Source organism: Macrobrachium rosenbergii, chromosome 28 (assembly GCF_040412425.1).
Source record: "Macrobrachium rosenbergii isolate ZJJX-2024 chromosome 28, ASM4041242v1, whole genome shotgun sequence".
In the NCBI taxonomy this organism is placed as follows: domain Eukaryota; kingdom Metazoa; phylum Arthropoda; class Malacostraca; order Decapoda; family Palaemonidae; genus Macrobrachium; species Macrobrachium rosenbergii.
In genome coordinates this window covers 15,974,697-15,994,101 of record NC_089768.1, presented here as the reverse complement: position 1 = coordinate 15,994,101, position 19,405 = coordinate 15,974,697, and the positions used below count along the sequence as shown (strand labels likewise).

General features: G+C 38.2%; 1 protein-coding gene across 6 annotated transcripts in view; it reads left to right on the top strand.

Moving 5' to 3' along the window:
* The window catches only part of LOC136854075 (transcription factor cwo-like), a 220,957-nt gene that overhangs the window by 2,459 nt on the left and 199,093 nt on the right, over positions 1-19,405 (top strand). The window contains exon 1 of one of the 6 annotated variants that reach the window (XM_067130202.1): positions 8,761-9,328. The exons of 2 other annotated variants lie outside the window; for them this stretch is intronic. In XM_067130202.1, coding sequence (XP_066986303.1) covers positions 9,276-9,328 — 53 coding nt within the window. In that variant the 5' untranslated portion in view covers positions 8,761-9,275. Of the gene's footprint in view, positions 1-8,760; positions 9,329-19,405 lie in introns of those variants that run through there. 3 more of the 6 variants (XM_067130203.1, XM_067130204.1, XM_067130207.1) reach the window with 3 other exon arrangements.

The following is a 19,405-nucleotide window of genomic DNA, read 5'->3' as shown; positions in this document are numbered from 1 at the left end:
TTTCACCCATGACTTTTTTATGCATTCAAATATTGGGCTGGAAAAACCCATTTATATCGAATTTTCATTATCTCTGGAATAAGTTACCAAGGCGAGTTACATACTGTATAACAAGTACATCTACCATGTGGTAGATATGTTTGTCACAACCTTTGAGCAGGTTATTTCTAATGTTATGAGAAATCGATAATAATGGATTATTTATGGTTACTAATATATATATATATATATATATATATATATATATATATATATATATATATATATATATATATATATATATATATATATATATATATACAGTATATATATATATGTATGTATATATATATATGTATATATATATATATATATATATATATATATATATATATATATATATATATATATATATATATATATATTTATTTGTGTGTCACGAAGCGTTCCGCGTACCTGGTTATTACACAACTAATCATAGATTTTTGAAATCAAATATTTACCTCACTTCAGCCAGATATGATACCTGAACTCTCATAACAATAAGAATTGCGACTGAACACTCTAAAGGCAACAGTGATCCCTTAAAAAGCTCAATAATCACATGAAAAATCAAACTAAGTTTATCAAGACTAGTGTGAGGTATCAACAGTTAAACAAGAAATATACTAAAGTAAAAGGGCATCACTCCACCAAACAACTTTAACTGTTTCCCAGGGCTTAATTCACTTTAGCAAAACTAAAGGAACAAAACATGTTTATCACCTTGCCTTATGCACACACAATTAATCCTGTTCACTGGTGGTCAATAAATGAAACACGGTTTTTTTAAACATTAAATACAAAAATTTATTTTTAAATTCAAGATTTATAATTAGAATTCATGGTCTGAAAAATTTACTATTACTTGAAAACAACAAAAGAATTGAATTAATTCTTGAGTTAGATTAAATAATTAAACAAAACTAAATCACAAAACTTTGATTTATCAAAAAATTAAATTAATTAAAGTTTAAACTATCAAGATAATAAATGAAAATTAAAGTATACAATGTTAAATTATTAAGAAATATTTAAAATGCTAAGTAAATAAATGTGAAATCACAAATATATAAAATGTGAAAAATCAAGAGATCGTAAACACACGAACACAAAAAAATTTATTAATAATAATTTCACTAAGGCAAAATTTCCCTATTATACCTTTTTATACCATGGTGGTAATAAGTAAATTTCACTTTACCTTACACAAGCTTGTGAATACCTTTATAAAATCACTTGCAGCTGCTTTAGATTCACAAAACGCACTTTTTATCAGGCACCCTCTAAATGTATATACTTCTCCTATACTCAGATCTCAAAAGCTAAGATTAATACTAGTGACCACACTAACACTTTACGTTAATAATTATTCTCTTTTGAAGAAAGAGAGAGAGAGAGAGAGAGAACCAAATTGATAGGTCTCTAAAATCAGAATGAGCACATTTTTTAGGATTCCAGTAGCACATGAAACACTCAAGTGACGTCATTAAGGCATTTTGGGAACGAGATACAAGTTCTAGAAGAAGGAAGCAAGTAGTTTTGAACTGCAATCTTACAAAACATTTTGGTCTAAAACTCGAATCTCTCTCTCCTGCTACTACAGGAAAGATATTATTAATTCTAAATTACGCTGTTAGGTTATCTAAATCACTAACTCTTTTGAGATCTGACACTACACTACATACGATGTTTCAATAACTACTATTGTCATTATAAATAGAAGAGTAAATATATAAAGACTATGGGATGATATACATATTACAAGGCAACATCATGAGAAATAAAAAAAATATATATATATATATATATATATATATATATATATATATATATATATATATATATATATATATATATATATATACCCTCTTGGAGTGCATGACTTCAGAGGAGGCTATCCTTCTGGTTTTCAGCATGAATTTTTGGGATGTAATTGCTAGACTAACTCCCTCCTCGTGGATGTTCAAAAGGATACATTTTTTTTTTTACTGATAGGTTCTGGGATTTTGAGTCGGATTTGACCAAGCAGACTAACTCTCGCGTAACTTATAGTGTGTTTGCTGTATTTCATTTAAAAATAGCAAGTATTGAACTGCGTAGATACTGTTATGCCATACTTGACGCTTAGTGAGTTGCAGTTTAGTAATTTAGACAAATGCTCCCAATAGGTACACATATGAAAAGCTTTCCAAGTCTGGACGAGTGTGAGAGTGACACCTGAACGCCTCCTTAAAGAATGCTGAGCCGTGGTACGGAGGAGAAACACGTAACGCACGCCGATAACTTGTACTAAAAATAGAAGGTCGATAACACACTTATACTTACTGACCCCTTTAACCGCCAATACTCGGTCATCGCTGAGAGGGTCTTCCCTCACTAGTACCGCTCCACAGGAAGTGTGCAGGAAGTTCCTTTGACCATATATGACTCTTCTGTCGTGAACACTGAACAAGAGAAGCTTTCGTACTGCTCACGAGCTCTTCCCGTTCCCTTAATATCGGGTTATCATGCACGAATTGTGACGTGCCAATATTTGCATAATTTATCGTTATTTATTGGTTAGTGGTATGTTGGTAATCATAGAACCATTAATGACGTTGATCGAGAAAGAGAAGATGCAAATTAAGAGACTTGAGTAGCAACTGAAAGCATTTTCCGCGGTCATCGTCCTGAAGCTTTGACGGACGGTCGCGCTCGGACATCGAAAGCAAAACAACTTTCATTGTTGTCTGATTTACTGCAGCATAACTTGACATCAGGCCACTGCGATTGTGACTGGCACGGGGTGGGGCGAATCCGTTTTGAATTTAAAGTTTACTATAGATGTAAATTATGTTTTGATGGAGATATGTCATTTGGTTTTTAGCCTTTCGGTCCGTTGGTTCCTGGTCATTGCCATCCCCAGACATATGCGTCTTTTTTATGTTTTGTCCTTGATATATTTTTTATTTATTTTTTTTTTTTTACATCTTGAACATTAATATTTTTATATTTCATTTTAGATATGTTTAGAATAAATTACCATTAAGATATAAAAGGATTATACCCTGCTTTTTAGTTTTTTGGAAAATTTCATGTGTAAATAAATCTGTAACAAGCAGGCAAACTGTGGGCAACCGCTTGTAAGAAACTTAATCTGTAGCCAACATTACAATACACAATGAATAATTTGATGCGCTCTTATTGATATTCCCACTTCTCTCTCTCTCTCTCTCTCTCTCTCTCTCTCTCTCTCTCTCTCTCTCTCTGGTAGGGAACTTTTTTCCCCAGAATCCAGTCTTTCTGCAAATCATCAATTGATTTCCAAGCAGAAGGGGGTTGGCAAGTCAGTGTATTTCGAATGGCATTCACTATCCTTCTAAACTAGTTATAAAAGCAAGAAGGTTGTCCCTTGAATTTCTAGTCAGTGATATTAACTACAAATTCAAGGAATAGCGCATATAGTATAGGGGAGGCCCTTGGCATGGAGAAAGAGTGCAAATCTGTTAGTCTAAGGAAAAAAAATGGTAAGAAATTGTAATAGCATTCTTAGGCCAATGACGAGAGAGACTGCAAGTGCGAGCGTTTCTGGGATAGTCTGAATCAGTGCCCGGCTGAGTTTTGAGAATGTGAAAGGGTGATTGCCCTAAGTGATTAAATTGAAAAAACAAGTGACAGCGAAATAGATGGTGGTACGGGTAGGTATGGAATTTCTACATCTGTTGAGCACGTGTGGCGGTGCCCATTGTATTGTCTGTTGTTCTCTTGAGCTACAGAAACATGGCACTACTATCCCTGTGACCTAGAGATGAATTCGTGGGTGCCATGGCTGAGTGGTACATATCTCTACCGACGACTGCTGAGACAGAGTTCGCTTCCATAATATGGCCCTGGAAAAGGGTACCAGCAACTGTTGGGGTTAGGAAAAATGTTTTGGGAAGCAACCTCATTCCTAAAAACTTGCTCAGAAACCAGGTTTTACCTTCTGTAACAACCCGTCCAAGAGGTGTTAAGAGGCATATGGAACACGCATACATATATATATATATATATATATATATATATATATATATATATATATATATATATATATATATATATATATATATATATTTCCACTTCATGGAGGGGTTGATACTGAAAGGGTAAAAACAGATCAAGCTACTTCTGCACTACCTAGACGAGAAATTGCTGTCTTAAGCAGCGCAAAAGGCTTTAGATGTTACTCCACTGTCTTCCAAAGCGCAGGAGTAGCTTTTGGGTTGTTATGACCTCTTGAAGGAACGAAATATTTCCAAAATGAAGGATAAGCCTCATCTCTTGGCTCCTTCTCTGAATTAGAAATGTGATTCTTCCATACTCCTAACACATCTCCCGCTAGACTTCTGTAAAACAGTCAAGGCTACAATTTCTCCTAGCAAGCGAGCGCCCTCATTCTCGCGCCATCTTGGCTCCTCTAGTCCCATTGTGACCCATTAACGTTTACGACAGGCTCCTAGACTCAGAAAAAACAAAAATAAAAGAAAACACAGCCGCATAACTCGTTCACGTTTTCTCTGCTGGTCCTCCGCCAAAATCTTTACCCTGGTCATTCTATTTGTTGTAGAAGTTTATTTGTTGTGGAAGTTCCTCCTCGTCACGGGATAGACCCAGACCTCACGACCGCACTGTAGTGGAATCCGAGATCTCATAGAATACCTCAGCTGATAAGCGCTCTTACCTGCTGGGAAATCGGATCCCAAATCTCTTGTGTAACATGAGCTCCATTAAGTAAGGTTCGTGCACTTATACCGGGTGTTTTTTTTTTTCAGAATTAAACGATGACATACTTTGTAGTTTTTTTTTTTTTTTGTCATTCACATGAGACAATTGATCGCCAACGCCAGATTCAGTGTGAGGAAAAATCTAAAAATCATGCTGTTAATCCTTTGAACTCATTCTTATCATGGCTCTCATTTTCTCGTGGTATTTTTTTTTTTATATCTATTCCTTTCCACCTGATGGTTTCATTATAGAGAGAGAGAGAGAGAGAGAGAGAGAGAGAGAGAGAGAGAAAGAGAGAGAGAGAGGGAGTCTGTTACCGTATATTCTTTGGCCTGATCCTTTATAAAATGCAAAATATAATTATATATATATATTTATATATAGTGTATATATATAAATATAAGTATATATAATATATATGAATATATATATATATATATATAATTATATATATATATATATATATATAGTATATATATATATATATATATATATATATATATATATATATATATATATATATATATATATATATATATATATATATATATATATATATATATATATATATATAGAACCCTGACACCGGCAGGATCGGAACTTCTCATCTGTTATCATACACAAATTGTCCGACCATCTGAAAAAAAAAACTTCTAAGAGAACAATAGCGTCCTCGTGACATCAAGGGATGATGACTGGCCAAGGTAAATCAGTAGATGAAAGAGCATTAGTGTAGAAAGGCCAATGAACTCTTCTTACTAAGAATGTAATACAATTTTATTTGGACTTTACCATAAATGTTAAGTTGTGTTGCTGAAAAACTGGTTTTTAGGAGTAAAAACCACTTCTTGCAATGCCTTTGCATCCAGTTTATATTGTATGTAACAGATAGACTATGGGTAAAAAAAAGTCTACTCTTCTTTGTTCTTTCTCTGCGTCTTTTCCCACTTCTATGTGGGGTCGATGCTTCTGACAGCTTTCCTCCACCTGGCTCGGTCAGACTTATCGTCCTCTGACAATTGTTTCTCTCGGGTCTTCTCTAACTACATCCATCCGCCTTCGCTTCGGTCTTCCTCTCGCTCTCCCACCAGGCACCTCCATTCCATCACTCTCCTCCTTGCATGTCTCATCCCTTCTCATCACATGGCCATACCACTGCAGTCTTCCATCCTGGGCCTTTGATAAACGTACGGCCTTAGTGGTTCCTCTTATTCTTTCATTTTTGATCCTGTCCATTTTTGTTACTCCACACATCCACCTAAGCAGTTTCATCCCTACCTCTTCTCTTGCACTCTCTTTACCGGCCATGTTTTTGCTCCATACATCAAGGCTGGTCACACTGCTGTCTTATACACTCTTCCTTAACCTTTATGTTGATTCTGGGGTCACACAAGACACCCGACATCTTTCTCCAATTTAAACAACAAAATGCAGAGCTACATGATGTCCTTCATATATTATCAGCATGATGCAGCCGCAAAATTACTGAAATGAAGTCGTCAATTCAGACGGGACAGGTACTAATAATAATAATAATACCCACAGCCATAGGCACTATTTTGCTTTCACGAGTATCTGTGTCCGTGTTTTAAGATGAAAATTGACGAATCCATTGACGAATTTGACTCGGTTCCAATGGCTGAATCTTGTATCTCCCCAAGGGTTGCCTCTATAGGATCAAGAGCCCATGCCAGCACGTGGCTAACTTCATATAAAACAAAGTAATGTCAAATTTTCAGCGATACCCACAGAAGGACATAGAGGGATAACTCAAGGGTTTTGAACGGATAACTCAGGTTTTTCGACGTCTCAACAAAAAAAGTTCATCGGCTTTCACGGAATACTGCTAACAGACAGAAACGGACTAATAAAAAAAAACTTCCTCTAGGCAGAGGTAACCATCGCTGCAAAAAAAAAAACGATAAAAAAGAAAGCAATTTTACAGTGACTGACTAATACATGCGGCAGTAAACAATGGGCTATTCAAGCCACGTGACTTACTAATGATTCACTTATGCTCTCATATTTTATGAGAATCGTCCCGCGCATGCACAGTAAAAAGATTGCATAAGGACATGAGCACACATTTATGAATTTGCGCACTTGCTTCCTCTCGCTCACACATGTAATTATATATATACATATACCGTACACATATATATATACGTATATAATATATATATGTATATATATATAAATTTACATATATATATATATATATATATATATATATATATATATATATATATAAACCGGAGTGAACCATAGTGGGACCGATTGGGTATAAGAAACGTGAGGCTTTACCTCCGCTCTCCGCTTTATCTGATAATTCCAACCCCCGTTATACAGGAGTAAAAGACACGCACATATATACAGTGTATATAGATTATATATGTGTCTGCGGGCTTTTGGATTGTTTGCCACATTTTGAACATTTAGACATCTGAGTTCATGATACCGCAAGGAGAGGAAATAAACTTACGGCCTAATAATTTATTTTACTTATTTTTTATTACGTGCCAATTGTGAAAAAGATTGTCTATTATAAACCGAAAAAACTGAACATTTTTGAACCGGCCATACTGCACACGTACGCTCCGAATAAGTACCCGGTGACCTCCAAAAGATTTTTGCAAATGGAATTAAATAGCTCCAGGTTTCTTTAATGACGCTTAGCTTAGAAGTAAATGAGTGATTTCCGAAGTCAGTGAATAGATCGGTAAATAAATACTCTCGTCCAGATCTAAAACTACAGGTCTTGTAGTAGCACATCGAGAGTAAAGAAGGAAAAGAAAAAAACTATAGAGTCAGGTACATTCGTCTGAGAATCGACGATTACGTAACGACCGTTAACTAATGCTCGGTGCCTTGCATTAACTATGGTCACTTAATAAAGTTTAAGGCCAGCAAGGAGGATTGTTTTTTTTTACTGATCATCATCAGAGGTTATAAAACCGAGATCGGACATCACCTTTATGTGTTGCTGTTTCAGCATTTCGTGCATGAGGATTTAGAAAGCGGCGCCCGCAAGGATGAACTGTAATGAAACAAGGGTAAACTCTTTTGGACAGTTTCGCTCAGCATGCCGATTTCCACGACACAGCAAACGTGACCTGCCGCGGCAAACATGACTGTTTACATTTTGCCAGATACTTCCACGATGATGGTCGTAATCAAGGGTTGTTTAATTTATCCATGTTCCTTATGTTTCTAATATTTACATCGGTTGTGAATGTCTATAGAATTTAATTCGGAAATATACCTAGCTCGTCGCATTTGATTTTCAATCTGTCTGACTAGCCGTCATTCTTTGGGTAACAATCGAGAATTTTGTTTGTTTCCCTGCCAGCTGTTTTACTGGTAGCAGCTAAATTTTAATTCGATTTCATAAACAAGTTTTGCATTAATACATGCAAGCAACTATCTCTTCCAAGCAAAATACATGTGTCAACTGAGTAAGCAAAGATTCCATCCGATAAAGAAAGAAAAGTGGGTGGGCGGTGGAAGCGGTTGTAGCAACGTGATGTTCCGAGTCGATTGCGATTGGTCTGGTGCTTCGCTGTCTTGTTTATATGCATTGATTTATTTCATGTACCAAAGGAAGGTGTATTAAATAAAAAGGGACCATGCTACCCATTCCACACCAAATGACAGTCGAATATAATTCTAACAAGTGACCGATTGCACACCATTGTAGAGATATTGCAATGTCGAGAGAGATTGAGCCCAGCCGTCACGTGGAACCTCACGCTTTCTAACCGGGGTCAAGATGCCTTACAAGCCCCCGTTATTGTAAACGTGCGGATATATTTCTTCATGTTGATTCATATCATGTAAATACTATTGTTTCCTCTTGCATCTCCTGTGGATCCATCTTCCATATTAGAAAGTTCGCATGATGATCGAACGGTTTACCGTGATGAAATAGTTTTTATTAGACGAGGCGATGATATTGTTATCGATCGAAGAAGCAGCTCTGCGTTGTCGAAAGGGTTTAGTATGTGCGCCGTCCGTCCGTCTGTCAGTGGACTCGGGAAAGAAGTAGGCGTAGCAGGGGAGGAAGGAGGATAGGGAAATGGGAGTTCGCCAGGGGTAGTGCCAGGGAAGAAGAACACACCTCCGCCACGTGAGGCCCAACGTCATCGCGAGCCATAGGCCACGTGACGCTCGGCGTGGGGAGCCTTCATCAGCCAGGGCCAGAACCCAGCAACCTGCACCTCGATAAACACGCATTGCCTCGACGTAAACCCGGCGGGCCGATAGGTCTATATCCCGAGTGTCATTTTGCTGTGCCTGGATTATTTGAGTGAAAAATTATGCTAATCAATCCACTGAATAAGTGAGTGTTTTTTGGATGTTGAAACATCGTGGTGTTATTTTTTTTTCTTTACAATTATTACTCTGGGGTCTGACTTCGGAGGAAGAGTGAACTCGGCAACGGAGGATTTTTCAATATATTGTGTTACGGCACAAAATGCTTAAAGTAGTGCTGGTGGATCCAATTATTGAGAATGGATAATTATGATGATGGCCCAATCGTGGGCTCATGCTACAGAGTTGAAAGGTAAGAAAACTTTTGTTTAGGGAAAAGGATATTATATCTTCCCTAGGAAACTAGCATAGGCCTATGTAAAGAAACGGAACGTCGACGTTTTACCCAAAAATTCAGCATTGTTACTGGCCTTCTTGTTAGGGATAGCTGTAGTCGGCTTAATCGTAGAGGAAAGAAATCTACTAATTGTGATTCCTCCAGGGACCATCTGATTCAGCAGTGTCAGTTCATATTTAGATTTTAGTACCAGGCAGACCAAGATATTTTTCACAAATTTCACTTTGGCTGTCACGGCAGTAGGAGTTAATTTTGTTTCAGCAAATCTTGACGGTAGTATATTAAGATTAATATTAAAGGTAAGCATGTTTTATTTTCGCTATCAAGTTCATCACCAAAGCACAGAACATCAAGGTCTTGACACTATTGTAGAAAAGGAGAAAACACCTCGAGAAGTTTTTGTAACAAGAAAAATTTAAGGTTTTAGTTACTCGGGTGAGTTCTTTGTAGCGGAATCTGTATTGGGAAAATAGTTCGAAGGTATGATTTACAGTTCCAGTGTTTCGGTGATCATTATTGCAAATCTCGTTACCAATTTAATGTTATTTTTATACCGATTAGTATTATTGGTGGCCATTGTTGATTTGCACTAATCTGGGTTAGCTCGGTGTTGCGTGTATGTCCTCAAAATAACATGATGTAACAGATTTACAGTGGAAATTTCGTGAATTATGAGTTAATGGAGTGTGTAAATTATTGTACAGTTTAGAGGCGAACTGTCAGATAAAATCATCTACGTTTTCCATTATTGGAAATTCAGGAGGAACTGATCTTTGTATTGTGGAGGAACATTTTTCAATGATCGATAAAAATGTTTGCAAATAGTCCGAAACTAAATTTACCAAGAAGCACGTATAATGTCACGTAAAAAATTGTAAATTATCGCATAATGTGCCTTTAAACAATGGTTTCTGCACACACACACACACACACACACACACACACACACACACACACACACACACACACACACACACACACACACACACGTAAAAACCATTTCCTGTGCTTCCGGTTATATGGAAGCTTTTTGAAAGAGTTTGCGAACCCCATGCCATTTTTAAAGTCGCGCGCGCCCGCACACACACTACAGTGTATATATATAAATATATATTTATTTATACATATATATGTGTTTATATATATAGCCTATACATACATACATACATACATACATACATACATACATACATACATACATAATGTACATACTGTATACTCACCTTACGCCCTTTCTTCTTTTGTTGCTGGATGCTGTAGTCTTGAAGATAGGTTCATGGCCTCTTACTTGACCTAATCAGTTAGTATCTTGACCCTCTATCTGGACCCCATCGGCCTGTTTATAACTGGGCAGTAGGTAGGAGCAAACTACCTTCGTAGTGGATATGAGCCAAGGGCTGACCCACTTTCCCATGACACCCACTTTATATATATATATATATATATATATATATATATATATATATATATTATATATATACATATATATGTATATATACATACATATTAATTTTGTTACATCACTGTGGCTTTTTATATTCACGAACATTAAGCTCGGAAATAATACCGAAGGGGAATTATAAAGGATAGTGGTTCGTCCAAGGCAGAGAGAATTGGATATTAATTGACATTTGTTGCTTGATGTTTGAGAAATACATAAATGCATACATACATACTTATATATTTATATATACATTATATATATATATATATATATATATATATATATATATATATATATATATATATACTGTATATCAAATTTCTGTTGGGGCTAGTTATGAAGAAAGACGAAATGGCAGTCATTGTACTATTTGTCTCTTATAACCAATGAATCAGAGACATCCCCTTGTGCAGAAACTACTGCTACACCCGGTATTTACTTTTCTACATAAAAAAAAAAATTGAACTATAGCGCGTAACCGCCACCCCCCCCCCACCTTCCCCATGCTTGGTCACCATTCTCTGTGCATAGCCCCCTCCTTGATCACCATTCATTGTGCATACCCCCTTTCCTTGGTTATCATTCACTGTGCATACCCCCTTCCTTGGTCACCATTTTCTGTGCATACCCACCTCTTTGGTTACCATTCGCTGTGCATAGCCCTTTCCTTGGTCACCATTCTCTGTGCATACCCCATTCCTTGGTCACCATTTTCTGTGCATACCCGCCTCTTTGGTCACCATTCTCTGTGCATACCCCCATCCTTGGTCACCATTCACTGTGCATACCCCCTTCCTTGGTTACCATTTTCTGTGCATACCCACCTCTTTGGTCACCATTCTCTGTGCATAGCCCTTTCCTTGGTTACCATTCACTGTGCATACCCCCTTCCTTGGTCACCATTTTCTGTGCATACCCACCTCTTTGGTTACCATTCTCTGTGCATAGCTCTTTCCTTGGTCACCATTCTCTGTGCATAACTCTTTCCTTGGTCACCATTCACTGTGCATACCCCCTTCCTTGGTTACCATTTTCTGTGCATACCCACCTCTTTGGTCACCATTCTCTGTGCATAGCCCTTTCCTTGGTCACCATTCACTGTGCATACCCCATTCCTTGGTCACCATTTTCTGTGCATACCCGCCTCTTTGGTCACCATTCTCTGTGCATAGCCCTTTCCTTGGTTACCACTCACTGTGCATACCCCCTTCCTTGGTCACCATTTTCTGTGCATACCCACCTCTTTGGTTACCATTCTCTGTGCATAGCCCTTTCCTTGGTCACCATTCTCTGTGCATAACTCTTTCCTTGGTCACCATTCACTGTGCATACCCCCATCCTTGGTCACCATTCACTGTGCATACCCCATTCCTTGGTCACCATTTTCTGTGCATACCCGCCTCTTTGGTCACCATTCTCTGTGCATACCCCATTCCTTGGTCACCATTCACTGTGCATACCCCCTTCCTTGGTCACCATTTTCTGTGCATACCCGCCTCTTTGGTCACCATTCTCTGTGCATAGCCCTTTCCTTGGTCACCATTCTCTGTGCATAACTCTTTCCTTGGTCACCATTCACTGTGCATAACCCCATCCTTGGTCACCATTCACTGTGCATACCCCCTTCCTTGGTCACCATTTTCTGTGCATACCCCCTTCCTTGGTCACCATTTTCTGTGCATACCCCCTTCTTTGGTCACCATTTTCTGTGCATACCCACCTCTTTGGTCACCATTCTCTGTGCATACCCCCATCCTTGGTCACCATTCACTGTGCATACCCCCTTCTTTGGTCACCATTTTCTGTGCATACCCACCTCTTTGGTCACCATTCTCTGTGCATAGCCCTTTCCTTGGTCACCATTCTCTGTGCATAACTCTTTCCTTGGTCACCATTCACTGTGCATACATACCCCCATCCTTGGTCACCATTCACCGTGCATACCCCCTTTCTAGGTTACCACTCTCTGTGCATACCCTCTTCCTTGGTTACCATTCTCTGTGCATATCCCTTTCTTGGTCGCCATTCTTTTTGCGTACCCCCTTCCTTGGTCCCCATTCACTGTGCATAACCCTTTCCTTGGTCACCATTCATTGTGCATACTCCTTCCTTGGCCACCATTTACTGTACATACCTATTTATTAGGTCACCATTCACTGTTTATTTCCCCTTCCTAGTTCACCATTCACCGTGCATACCCGTCTTCCTAGGTCACCATTCGCTGTGCATACCCCTTCCTTGGTCACCATTCACTGTGTATACCCTTATCCTTGGTCACCATTCACTGTGTATACCCTTATCCTTGGTCACCATTCACTGTGTATACCCTTGTCCTTGGTCACCATTCACTGTGTATACCCTTATCCTTGGTCACCATTCACTGTGTATACCCTTATCCTTTGTCACCATTCACTGTGTGTACCCTTATCCTTGGTCACCATTCACCGTGCACACTCCCCATCCTTGGTCACCTTTCAGTGTGCATCCTCTTTTTCTTGGTTAACATTCACTGTTTCAGGTGTTTCCAGTACAGTAAGCCCCCTGTTCTAGCACCTACTGATTTCCATTTAGCAAATGCTTTCTCTGTCTCCCTGTCTTTATCCATCGCAACTTTTCGAGCTTATATGGCCTTTTCAGCAAGCTGTTGCCCTTCATTCTCTTTAATTAACTAAATTTCTAGAACATTTTGATCCCAGAATGCATTTTGTTGTAAAGTAATAGTGAAATGCATGTAGAGATCCATAAAAACAAAATTAAAAAAGGAAACCCGTATATTTTAGTTGCTGCAGGCAAAATGGAGATTTAACTGATAAGTACAGGTGGAGGATAACGACACTTTGGAATATAGATAGATGATAGATTGCGTGTTAATATTGTAATTAAAAGAAATAAAGATGCCTACAGATTTACCCCTCAGGTACTGGGGTCATGTTGTTGGCTTTATTGCTAATGACAGATTCTAGAACCCTTCAGTTTTACAAACAAGTGCTCCTCATAGACCCATTCCTGTTAGTACAGTGTGACAAACTGTCGCAATGTTCTCTGATCCGCAGGGTACTGCTCTCGTATGTTAAGATATGCTGAGCTCTGAGGCAGGGCGCGGCTGGTAACGTTTGCGTGAATGTCATTACAATTTTTGCATGGTATTTTGTTAACGTCAGAGTTTGCATTCATTCTTGTTCACATACGTATCAGTGAGCATACTCCTTAGTTTTTGGATAGTGAAAGTAGCCTAAAGAGGTCATTGGGTTGTAGATAAGTGACCCTCGTAATATTTTCAAAATGTGGGAGTTTTATTTTGTTGCTAGTCTGTTAGTCCGACTTGTGTAGTTTATTTGATTTTTGGTGACTTACTCTGTATATGTGAGTCGGCGTAATTGGGTCAGATTTTGACAAATGACATATATAAAATTCTTTTTCATAGATATCGCATGAACACATCTTGTGCATATTAAGCAAATGTTTGCAGGCAGCCATGTTCTTTCTTACCGCGTCATGAAAACAATGGAAGTGGGTGTAAGGTACAGCGAATGTTGGCCTACCCATACAAGGTCAAGACGTATTATGACCTTGTACCCTTTCTGTACCCCTTCAGTAGCTATCCTACGGATACGTTGTTCGCCCATTTTCTTCGACATTTTTCTGCTTGAGGGCTGAAGTAACGTTTGAGAATGTATGGGTTTCCTCGTGTTCATTTTGTTTGAGTTTACCTCTGCAGCCTATCTGATCAGTTTTACTGCTTCTTTGTCTCACTGCAACATTTCTCATCCTTTTAACCCTCTTTATTGCACATATACAGTACTAGACAAGTAATACATCTCAAAGCTTCCATCTTTTTCCTTTTATTCGGATTCGAGATCTATGATTCACTTCCTTGAAGGGAAGTTGGCTCAACAATCCCTTCATCCATTGCAACTCTCATTTCTATAGACATCCATTTTTTTTCAGACCTTTTCGCCTGCAACCTGAAACTTGCTTACCTCTTTTGCAGTTCACCTCTCTTCTCACGCTATCATTATTTGTTGCATTTAATCAGTAACATTCTTTGTTCTATCTTCGTGGCTGAAATTTACACTTGATTCACATTCATTTTGCTTACACTCACATTAAGACTTTTTATAGGTCCTTGCAGTTTATCTTCACTGTCACCAACCGTCCTGGACACTCCTTTTATAACAATCTTTTCCTATCCTATAAACTTCTGAAAGTTTTCTAGAGTTCACACACCCTTCCATCTGCAGACATATTAGACATCTATGGAGACCTTGCTACCCCTTTCTTACACTCACATTTACACCAAACCACGACTCGGGATAAATCTTCTAAACTATGTTCGTTTTCATTATAAATACTAACAGTCACACTCTTCGAAGTACTTCCATATCACAGCTCTTGTCAATTGTAAGATTTGTTAAAGACTGTTATTCACATACAGCGTCCCCCTTGGTCTTCAAACTTCTTAGACATTTAGTTCACAACCACTTGATTCAACCTCCTCATTCAAACCCACACTTCTCCTTCGGTTATCTGTCATTATATATATATATATATATATATATATATATATATATATATATATATATATATATATATGTGTGTGTGTGTGTGTGTGTGTGTGTGTGTGTGTGTGTGTGTGTGTGTGTGTGTGTGTGTGTGTGTGTGTGTGTGTTTGTTTCATATAACAGCCGGTGTCTCCAGAAAGAAGCCTGTCTGCTACTGTCTCACTAATACTTAAAATGCTGAGTAATGGATGAAACTCCGTGCAGAAAACCGCTTTAACACTACCTGCTTCAAGCAGCATGCACAGACAGTTCATCAGCAGTTTGTTTAACCCCTTGCACAGTACAGCATTCACGAAGTCTTGCATCTAATGCCCCCCTTTTTTTTTTTAATTAGGGCTGATCCTTTCTGATACTTATTTTTCCGCATCTATCCAGCACTTTGTAGGTCTTTGTCTCCTCCTTCCTCCAAGCACTCCTGCATTATACAATGTTCAACAGCCTATTGTTCTCCATTCTTTCCACATGATCAAACCCCCTCAAAACACCGTTTTTTCCTTTTCACCTATTCTAACCTTTTCACCACTTACACAAATCTCCACATTTCTCACCCTTTCGATTCTCGTCACACCACATAATTATACTATGCAAACAGTTCCTCTCAGCCACTTCCAACATTTTAGCTTTCAACATCAACTCTTCGCTTCCATAAATAAATAACTTGGTCCTACTCCTTCATGTTTGTGCTGTACTTCATTTTAATAAGCCATGTTACACACTGCTCCAAAGATAAGTTATCAGGGAGTGCGCACTGTGAGCGGGTTAATTAGTCTCATGTTTCGATTCGTGTGTACTTGCAGTTTTGGTTTCTGTGCTTAAATTTTGCCCATTGTCTTTTTTATTTATGATTTTTTTTTTTTACATTTTTGAGTTTTGATATAATGCTCTGTGATGTTTGAGAAATTATCCCATATTTTTACCTTCAATACTTCAGTATTTTAATTTTTACTTGTTTTTCGGCTATGTATGTATGTAGGCTATATGAATACATGGAAGCATTTTTATGTATACGCATCATATATTATTTGCTGGTTACCTTTGGCAAAAGAACTGGTGTATAAACCTGTCTTATCGCAACTCCAGCTGTTACTGTAAACGGTAACTCATTTTTGCTCGTAGTGTAATTGCTATTTCAAATTTTTCCTTCAAAAGTTGGAAAACTTGTCTCTTTAGAGTCTTTGGAAATTATTCACGTGGAAATTCGTGTTTATTTTTTTTTTCTGGCCTCTGCAGTCCTCTGCGAATTAAGTTTTATTAGTATTTGACATTCATAAGACTAGTTTATTACTTAACAGAAAGGACATGTGATAGCAACGTGTTTATCTTGAATCGTAGTTAGTTTTGATATGTTGTCCATTTTAGTTTCCATTTGCATATGGGGTCGTCGTTTTTGACTCAACCCGTCGAGCAACAGTTTTGCAAAATTTTAGCAAGGGTCATGTGCAGTAAAATAAAGAATTCGAAGATTTTAAGGTTATGTCATGCACTCGCTCTCTCTTATCAAGAACACTTGCCCTACAGTCCTTCATTCTGGATGGGTATATCAGAGTTCCCAGACTGTACTGAATTAGTACAATGTGAGTATGAATAGTGAAAGTTGCTGCTCGATCATTTCCTGTTACTTGTTTGTAGACATAATACACCATGTAACTGTTTGTCCAAAGATTGATAGAGCACTGTTCAGGGTATAAAGCCATTTCATGGCACCAACCCCAAAAGTGTACAGGGTTCTGCGAGTAACTTTTACAAATGAGATCGAGGTTCAGTCGTAGGTGGAGATCTCTTTTAGCATATTGAAGCCAGGAAATGAGGTCTGTACAATTTGCGAGGTGTAGAACTCCATTTCTCCCTGAGACTAGTGTTTTACTGTGAATCTCAGCCCATAAGTAGAATCATGTAAAGATCATCCTTGTGTGTGAGTTGATATCCTGCGAAGTTACTTTGCTTCCCAAATTCAAAAGAAAATTAGCAGGGGAATAGCTGAAAGCATTAGGCTCTTCAGAATCACACTTCTTAAAGTTTCATATTTAAAATATTTCTAAATTATTTCTTCGGAAGATGTTGGCGTCTCTCTCTCTCTCTCTCTCTCTCTCTCTCTCTCTCTCTCTCTCTCTCTCTCTCTCTCTCTCTCTCTCTCTGGAAAGCGGTTGCCATGGTACAGTGAGGCTTAGGAAGTCCTTTGGGCTATATAACAACCATTCGCCTGAAGTATGGAGAGGCATAACAGTCTTACCATTAAAAACGCGATCAGGGGCAAGTCATGATGTCTACAACCTAGATCACCACCTTGGCTGCTGTAGTCAAAAGATCTTGCCGTAAGAATTTGAATTTAGGCTTATGGAATATTTGACATGGTATTGGTCATCATATTGTCTCTTATTTCATCAAGAATTGTTTTTACACTTTCAGCCAGAGTTCAAGGTCGAGCATCTGCAATGCAGAATAAGTTTAAAAAGTAAGATGGGAGGTGGTTAGGTATTTAAAATATCTAGGCAGTCTTCTAACCACAACAGAGACTTGCATTTCCTCTTGTCCAGGACAAAATTACCAGACTTGAAACTAAGGTGAGGTCATCTTCATGGCCTGGAGAGGCAAGGGTTAAATAGGGCCTAATATCGAAGTTGCATAGGTGAACACAGCGACAGCAATTTGTCTAATCGGGCCCTTTGCAGTTGCAAAATCAGCCTTTTAGCTCATTCTACAGTCATCCCTGTTGTGTGCCAACACCAACGGGACCCTGTTGCTGAGAGAATGGAAGACATTGTAGCGTCTTCTCATTTTCGTGAGTTCGAACTCCAAAGTGCATTTTTATCACGGTCAGGGAGGTTATGCAGTTGTCAGTGTGCTTGTTTGTTTCTCTTTGTCTATGTTGGCAGGGTTGCACATAAGTAATATATGGATTTTAACCAAAATCTTACCATAAAGTGGTCCATGTGACTTGCAAAAACTATTAGAATTTGGTAGAGATGAGAATACAATTTCTGTGAAGAAGGGACCTTGTGGGCGGTTTATCGCTCTGCTTTATTTCAAAATAATGTTCTAGGCCGAAGAAACTGAAACCTTACACACCACTACCATTGACTTTGATAACCGCATTAAGTTCTTACTTTGTGACATGGAAAAATTGAATAGATTTTTGGAGAGATGTGAATGTAACTGTTGGTGTAAGAGACTTTTTGGGTAGTACAGTACATTGCTCAATCTGGATATGACTGCGTTACAGACCATGAGAAAACATGGCAGAGCCTAAACTCCATTCTTACTGCCTGGAGTTTCCAGGTGCTTACTCAACGCAAAATGCAGAATTATTCAGATAAATTCTTCAGTGATCGATTCCACTCTTATACGACACAACCCCCGTCTCCCCACTTAACCAAGGCCTTGCATTTAACATGTAACAACACGGCTCTTTGCTGGTACAAGGCATTGTACCCGTAGTGAGTGAGTGAGTGAGGGCGCGAGTTGAACGTGATATTTCAATCAGCGCTTATACGATAGTCATAGATATTGATTAACGCATGACTCGGAGGGATGCAAAAGGCTTTCAAAATAGATTCGAATGCAGCGATTTCACAGCAGAGTGCTGCAAGAAATCTACCTTGTACAAAGATCACAAAGCACTCAAAGCATTTGCTTTACCCCAAGGACAGACGGGTAACTTGAGAGGATTCATATGATTAAAGAAAAATAGAAACTATGATTACAATTTAGTTTAGAAGGAATTTTCCTTCTAAACTAAGGCAAGACACACAAGAAAATTAATCTAGCAAATCAGTTATTATTGCCTCCAGAAGATTAGATACCAAATCTGTGGAGAAATTACATGTAGGCCTAGGTAGTAGAAATTTACTACACGTAACCACGAATGAATATTTCATATTGGCTTGCAGCTGGAAAAAAAAAAAAACTACAGTCTTGCTGGATTTAATGAAGAAAATGAAACGATAACGGGAAGGAATGTCAAACGCTTGGGAAAGAGAAAAACGCAACCGTCCCAAGAAACAAGAGAATAAAGTAAAGCTAGTAGGG